An 8,518-nucleotide genomic window follows, 5' to 3' on the forward strand; every position below is an offset into this window, starting at 1 on the left:
CAACAGCAGCAAGTGTTATTATAAATGATATATAATGCAAAATAAATGCCCAACTGTGTACAATTTAATACTAAGTTTGTTTTAGAGCTTCAAAGTCGTTCTTCAGTCATGATAGTTGAAGTGAAACTGTAATAGACTAGAATTTGTGAAAATCTGACTGAAATTGAATGGTAACCAGAATAGGAAAAATTGGACTGAAGCCCTATTAGAAAATTAAACTTCTTAGAAAACCAGAACAGCATGCAGGTTACATAGCAACCAAATCTCTTGAAATGCAGAGTCAGAAATGGTGGAGTCCTTCTTAAAGATGGCATCCAACCACACACACTCTTCACAGTCCTGACAATAATCCAGTCTCCTGTACAAGACTCCTGAAAAGGCTCACTATGCCTCTTCCAAGTCTTCCATTCTAGGACTTCAACCGGTTATTTTTTTATTTTTTCCATTCTGATTATTGTTCATTTCACCCAAATTAAAAAAACATTTTGTCCATTTCAATTTCACTTCACAGGATATGATTGACTTGATGTAAGCTGGTTCAAAGCCTTGGTTTGTTTTTCTGTTTATGGATCTGGCATGGATATTTAAGCTTAAGAAGTAGTTACGAGTTGGGCTGCTAACCTCCAGGTCAGCAGTTCAAAATTACCAGGTGTTCTGCAGTAGAAAGATGAGGCTTTCTGCTCCCATAAAGATTTACAACCTCGTAAACCCTGTACAGGATTGCTATGAGTCGGAACCAACTCCACGGCACATAACCAACCAACCAATCCTGTTGCAGTAATATGCATTTTATAAATTTAAGTGATGAGTATGTATATGTTAGAGGATGATGAACTGGTGTACATTTTATCACACTCAGTCTGACCTTAATGTGAAGAAAAGATTGGTGGAGTATGTTAGAAGATGCAGACTAGAGATGAACGTATCTTGGATTTGGGAGGTTAGTTGGAGGTAATGAGAAACTGTTGCATAGAGAATCGTTGTGTTTAAGACATGCTTATCAGATGAAATATAGATAATTTGGCAATGATTGAAATAGTAGGCCCGAGGGAGAGGTTAGTGTCAATGCTGTCTTCCCAGTTTATGGCTTGCACAGCTACTTGCTTGCTGACTCTAATCCTTGAGACAAGGGACAATGTTAGAAATCCAAGTTTGGAAGTATGCTAAATTTGGAAGTATGTTAGGGGAAATTCTGAATTTCAGATTTTCGACATGTGAATTAAAAAATATTTTTGTCTGATTTCAAACAGACACACCAAGTAGACAGTTGGGTAGTGATACCATAACAGAGATATGAGGAAGAACAATATATTTATTCTAACTCTACTTGTTGGTGTTAAGTGTCATCAAGCCGATTCCCAATCTTGACTCTTGACTCTTGAACCAACAACCTTGTGGTTCGAAGTCCAATGATTATCATACAGAGACACCAGTGTTCCCCTAACCCTGCTAAGTGGTGTTTTATAAATATGCCCCTACAGTGAACCCTGAGGACATAATGTAGTTTTAATTGTTTCAACTAATTGTGTTTGGGTGATTTCATGATTAGCTTATAATGCCCAGTAGAACAACTTTGACTTCATTCTATTGGGAATCCTTTAACATCACTGAGGGAATTTCAAAAAATTTTAAAGAATGGGTTTGAAAGCAGAAGAAAAAATGCTATCTTGTTCCAATTTGGAGTTTCCAAGCAAATCAGTGCACAAGTAATACTATCTCATTTATGTACCTTTCGTTACTGTGAGAAAATGTGCAAATTTTTAGTTTCCCAATATTTTACAGAAACTGGGTGAGATTGCTGATATTTAAATTATGATAGTTTTGCTACTTGTCTATATGGTACAATTTGTCTAAGTAAATTTTAATTTGTTTTAATCAGTAAACAAACTATGCATGTTGTTGTTGTTAAGTGCTGTCAAGTAGGTTCTGACTCATAGTGACCCTGTATAGGACTTCCAAGGAGCTTGAACTGTCGACCTTGTGGTTCAAACAGACTTTGCAGTCCAGTGCATTAACCCACAATGCCACATAGAAATAAATGCCTTATTGAACAAAGGCTTTCAGTAAGAATTTTTGCTGTGAGGGTAACCAATTTATTGGGTTGTTTTTAAATAATAAACTTTGACTAATAGAAAAATGAAGTAATAATGATAATCATGATTGAACTTTTTCTAAGTTTATTTTATTATGTGAATGTATTCATTGTTTACTATTAAGCTATGGGAGTTAAAATCTGACTTTCGAGTTTTCAGAGTGTGACAAATTGTGATTATTTAAAGTTTATGATTGATTGCAATAAAATATTTAATTTTATGGAATCATTAAAAATAAGGGTTAAAGTCACTGAAGGCAACTTAATTAGCTTCTTTGTGTTATCTAATACATAATTCTTGAAAGAAAATGAACAAACTTTCTAACTTTTGATTAAATTATACGCTGTGTGTTCTAAAACTAAGATTATCAATGATTTGGTTATTTGATGTTACAAGGAAAGCTGGGCTAGTTTATCCAGGGCAAAATCTCTTACTGTTCTTTTTTTGTGTTCATATTGTGATTGTGTTATACGTGCTAGGATTCCCTGTTTCTAAATATTAAAGCAAAATTTTGGAACCTGTTAATTATTCACTTATTTTCAGTGAAGATAGACTATTGTTTCTGTTGTTAAGTGTGTTGAGTCGTTTACAACTCATAGTGACCCTTCATAGTGTTTTCCAGGAATGACTGGTGAGTTTGAACTGATGATCTTGTGGTTTGCAGTCCAGTGTTAATTGTGCCAGCACCTCACAATTTCTTCCTTATGACAGTCATTCATATTTAAAATGAGATAAACATAGTTTTACTAATATATTGTTGTCATAAACATTTTTATGTTACTGAAGTATTGAGCATTGTGAACATCAAAGCATTGAAATGTTTTTCCAACACCATTTCAATTTTCATAACTAATCTTTGTAGTTGTTAGTAAGTGCATGCAAGTCATTCCAACCGATAGCAAACCTGTTTAGGATCTGAGGAGCAGCTGGTGAGCTTGAACTGCAGATCTTGCAGTTCAAACTGACTTTGCAGTCCCTTGCATTAATCCACAGTGCCACACCAGGACTTCATATGCTTTCAGTAGTAAACTCCTTTTTAAAGTTTTTTTCAAAGAATATTAATATATCATGAAACAAATAATTCTAATTTATTCACATAAATTCTAAATGCTATATTGAAACAGAACTACAACATGTGTATGTGGATTCTTGATGTAGTGCTGTAGGATTGACATCAGACTGCAAACCACAAGGTTGACAGTTGAAACCCACCAGCTGCACCTAGGAAACCGTGTATAGATTTGCTATGAACCAGCTTGATGGCATTTAACACCAACAACAATAAGTGTGTAGGAGTAAATTTAAAATACAGAAAGAACCTGTTATCTTTTTTAATCCCTACCTTATACCATTCAGTTGGTTATGTGCCATGGAGTCAGTTCTGACTAATAATGACCCTGTGTAAGGTTTCCAAGGCTGTATATCTTTACGGGAGCAGAAAGTCTCATCGTTCTCTCACTGGACAGCTGGTAGTTTGGAACTGCTGATCTTATGCTATTACAGGTATCTGTTCAGTATTTAAAAAAAAAAAAAAATCACATCTACTCTGAATGGCCAGAGGTTTACTATTAAGTGCCGTTGAGTCAGTTCCGACTCACAGCGACCCTGTAAATGGTTCCCAAGGAGCGGCTGGTAAGCTTGAACCTCCAATCTGACGGAGCAAACCGACTTTGCAGTCCAGCACATTAATCCACAGCAACACAACAGTACTACTTACTATCACTGGTATTATTTTTAAAAGAACATGTTAAATTTGGCCCAGCAGAATACTGTACTGGCCCTCAACATCGTTTGGACCACAGGTTGGTCATTTAAATTCACCAGCTACTCCTTGGAAACCCTATACAGGGTTTGGCATTTAATAACAACAATTTCTGCATTTAAGTGATATTTAAGCAGAGCAGTTACAGATAGTAAAATTTTAATTTTACATTGAGTTTCTAAGTGTCAAAGCACCTCCTTAAAATGCAATAATCAGAATTAATTGTTCTTTTTTCTTTTCTTCACTATCAACAAGTTACCAACAATTTGTTATATACACACACATAAATTGGCTACACAATTTTGCATAAAAGATATTGGTCATAATATATACGCTCCCCGTACCTGTAGAACTTTCATTTTAACGTATCCCTTTTTCCTCCTCCTCTTTTCCCATTACATCCTCAATCCATTCCAGAAAACTACTATTATATTCCAAAAAACTAGTATTATAAACTGTCTATTATCAACATTTTTCTCCACATAAAATAATTTAAAAATTCATTGTCTGTTTGATAATATTGTGATAATATATTATCATGCATAGGTCTTTTTTCATGACTGAATTATATTCCTTAATATGAATATATTACGATTTATTCAGCTCTTTTATTGTTGATATGTTTGGGCTTTGCCACTTTGAAAACTGTTACTTTGGCTGTTACTAGTATGTTTATATTTGTGAAGTGGTACTTTTATTTCTGTGGTAACTATCAACGTAAAAGTAGTAGATCAAAGCATATACCATCTTTTAAAAAATTTCACGTGTTTATATGAAATTGTTTTACAATATGGCTGTTGCAATTTATATTTCTGTGAGTAATACATGAAAGTACAATGCTTCTGACCTCAGAGAAATTTTTATTTATTCTAATTTCAGGCAATCTGCTGTGGTATGTGTGTGTATGTGCAAATGTGTATCTGGCATATCATATTATATTATAGAAATTTGAGCATCTTTTTATGTATTATTGGCCGTTTAGATTTGCTGATCAGTGAACATGTCTATTCCTATCCTTTATTCATTTTGATCTATTTTAAATTTATTTTTATGTCATATGTATTAGCCTATATTTTTCATATATATGATAAAATATATTTCCTAACCTATCATAGGAGTCCTGATGTGGTGCTGAAAGATAAGCACTGGGCTGCTACCCACAAGATCTGTGTTAAAACTCACCAGTCTCTCCTAGGAAATCCTATATAGTATTTCTAAGAGTCATAATTGACTCAAGGTCACTTAACAACAACAACAATTTATTATGTCCTGTGACTATTTTGAGATGCTCTTTAGCTATACATCAAGATAGGAGAGTAACCATGTCTTTATTACTGGCTTTCTTCTCTTAGTTAAGAGTTTCTTTGATTCCTATGTTACCTTATTGTTATTAAGTGCCATCGAGTTGGTTCTGACTCATAGCTACCTTGTATAGGGTTTCCTAATAGAAGCTGGTGGATTTGAACCACTGGTCTTGTGGTTCATACTGACTTTATCATACAGCACCACACCAGGATTACTATGTTACCTTGTTATTGTTGTTGTTAAGTGCTGTGGAGTAGGTTCCGACTAATAGTGACCCTGTATAGGGTTTCCAAAAAGCAGCTGGTGGGTTTGAACTGCCAACCTTGTGGTTTTAAGTCCAGTACTAATCCACAATACCACGCCAGGAGTCCTTATTGTCTCCTAAAACTTGGAAAGCATCTCTGCTGCAAAATGGTGAACCAAACTGATTTACTTTGAAACACAGCAAGCAGAGTCAGCATTATGCATTGCACCAACCACCCTTTTTATTGAATTATAGCATTTGTTTTATGCCACATTTCCATATATGCTATAATTATTTTCTAACTTTTCTCTTTTATTGCACTGTTCCTCTTGTCTAATCTCATGTCACTATCTTCGTGTTTTCATTGTTGTTATTTTTAAGTGTGTTGAATCCATTCCCACTCATAGCGACCCATTTTATGGTTTGTGAGAGTTTATGTTTTACAGTTGCAGAAAGCCCTCATCTTTCTCCATCTGAGTGGCTGGCTGCTATAACTGCAGAGTGACTGGGGGGTTTAATCCCAGACCTAGTAGTTCGCCGTTCATCATCTGTTGTACGGGGCCACCACACTCCCCAATGTTTTCATTACTGTGGTTTTATATTATTGTTCAGTATCAATTAAGATACTCTTGATCATTCTTACTATTACATTATTCTTGGTTTTTTCAAACATTTTTTTTTCTTCCATGTGAATTTAAGATAAAGGTATGTTGTTCTAAATTACCCAATTAAATTGAAAATCATCTGCATTAAATTTATGTGTCACTTTAGGTGTACTAGCATTAAAGTTTTTAAAATTATGGACAATTTTGCATATATGTAAATTGGTGGTCATTATGTACGTTGGAGTCCATTCTGACTCATAATGACCCTATACAGGGTTCTTCAGGCTTCTAAATCTTTATAGGAACAGAAAGCCTTATTTTTCTCTCTTGGAAGGCTGGTAGATTCTAATTGCTTACCTTGTGGATAGTAGCACAACTTGTAACCCACTGTGATAGCAGAGCTCCTATTTGTAAAGTAAACGAATGAAATTAAAAATTAAGAGTGATTCAAATGAGAAACATCCCAGAAATATGTTCGCTATGAAAATATCACCGTTTAAAAAGATTTCTCATTGATTTTTCAGTGATTCGATGGAGTGAATATGTAAAAGAAAATGAGACTCTGGTGACAGAGTTTGTGCTCATGGGACTTACAGATCGTGCAGAACTGCAGCTCCCCTTGTTCCTGGTGTTCCTGGTGATCTACCTCATCACCATGCTGGGGAACCTTGGGCTGATTGCTCTCATCTGGAAGGACCCGCATCTTCACACGCCCATGTACTTATTCCTCGGCAGTTTAGCCTTTGCTGATGCTTGCACTTCATCCTCTGTGACTCCTAAGATGCTTATGAATTTTTTATCCAACAATCACATGATATCAATCTATGACTGTATGGCCCAATTTTATTTTTTTAGTTCTAGTGCAACCACAGAATGTTTCCTCCTGGTAGTGATGGCCTATGACCGCTATGTCGCCATATGCAACCCATTACTTTATCAGATGGTGATGTCTAAAAGCCTCTGCATTCAACTAATAGGTGTTTCATATGTTATAAGTTTTCTACATTCCATGATTCATATAACTTTGTTATTTAGATTAACTTTCTGCAGATCCAATATAATACAATATTTCTACTGTGAAATTTTACAACTGTTCAAAATTTCTTGCACTGATCCTACAATGAATATACTACTGGTTTTAATTGCTTCAGCCCTCATACAAATCTTTACTTTTATGACAATCATAGTCTCTTATACCTGTGTCCTCTTTGCCATCCTGAAAAAGAAGTCTGAAAAGGGCAGAAGCAAAGCCTTCTCCACGTGCAGTGCCCATCTGCTCTCTGTCTCTTTGTTCTATGGTACTCTCTTCTTCATGTATGTGCGTCCTGGGTCTGGCCCAGGTGAAAATCAGGACAAAATGTATTCTTTATTTTACACAATAATAATTCCCCTACTGAATCCTTTTATTTACAGCCTGAGAAACAAAGAGGTTACAGGTGCCTTGAGAAGAATAATGAACAGATAAATTATTTCAGACTGTTTTCAAATTTTATTGTACTGTTTTCTAAATGCTGAAAAGAGCCCTTAGATTAGTTGCAACACCATCTTGTCACCAGAACTCTGTAAGGAGGAACCCAGGGTCTTATGCTATTTACTTGGATATGGGTTTGAAAGTTTGACAGCATCATCCATAATAAACTGAATTGGAAGTAGTTTTCCTCCATTTATTATTTGAGCATTATTTAGCTTTTATAAGTTATGTATTTGCCACAGAATTCCAAAATTGCAAGTAGTAACTGACAATTTTATTAAGAAATGCTTCTAATTGACATTTGTTAAAAGGTTATGTCTCTTAGCTCGTAAATGAGCCTATCTCAGCAATTTGCCCTTGCATGTTGATAAGACTTTGTTGTTGTTCTCTGCCTGTCCATTTGTTGTTGTTAACTGTTGTTATCTCATATCCAACACAACTCAACCTCATATGTGCAGTGTAAAACTGCCCCTTCTCTGGCAATTCATGAAAATAAAACTGCTTCTTGGCAAAATAGATTCCTGAGAAGAAATGTACTATTTACTGATAAAAGTTGGGAAAAAGTGAAAAAAAAAAAGAGTAGTATTCAGGAAGGAAACTGGAAACTGGCATGATTTAACTAGTGGAACAACAAAATCAATCATAGCTGGTCTCTTCCTGTTGGAGCAAAGAAAAGTGAAGAAAATGAAATACTCAAGGAAACAATTAGTCCAAAGAACTGAATGATCACTTGAACTCAAGCCTTCATGACCCTAGGACCACAAGAAATAGATTGTGCCTATATCAAAATCTGGACCCCTGGTGTGGTGCTGTGGGTTAATGCGCCAGACTACAAACCCATTTGAACTGCAAGGTCGGTGGTTCAAGCTCATCGGAAACCCTATACAGGGTTGCTATAGGTCAGAATTGACTCAATGGCACTTAATAACAACAACATATCAAAATCTTGGTGTGGCGCTGTGGCGTAATGTGCTGGACTGCAAGGTTGGTTTGTACTTCAAGGTTGGCAGTTCACCAGCTACTCCTTGGAAACCCTAT

General features: G+C 35.5%; 1 protein-coding gene across 1 annotated transcript; it reads left to right on the forward strand.

Moving 5' to 3' along the window:
• Positions 1–903: 903 nt before the first annotated feature.
• On the forward strand, positions 904–7,474 carry LOC102841241 (olfactory receptor 5AC1-like). Its single transcript, XM_006868632.1, has 2 exons — positions 904–940; positions 6,534–7,474. The coding sequence occupies exons 1-2, from the start codon at positions 904–906 to the stop codon at positions 7,472–7,474; spliced, it is 978 nt and encodes a 325-aa protein (XP_006868694.1).
• Positions 7,475–8,518: the final 1,044 nt, after the last annotated feature.

This window comes from Chrysochloris asiatica, unplaced genomic scaffold, assembly GCF_000296735.1.
Source record: "Chrysochloris asiatica unplaced genomic scaffold, ChrAsi1.0 scaffold00120, whole genome shotgun sequence".
Taxonomy (NCBI): Eukaryota; Metazoa; Chordata; class Mammalia; order Afrosoricida; family Chrysochloridae; genus Chrysochloris; species Chrysochloris asiatica.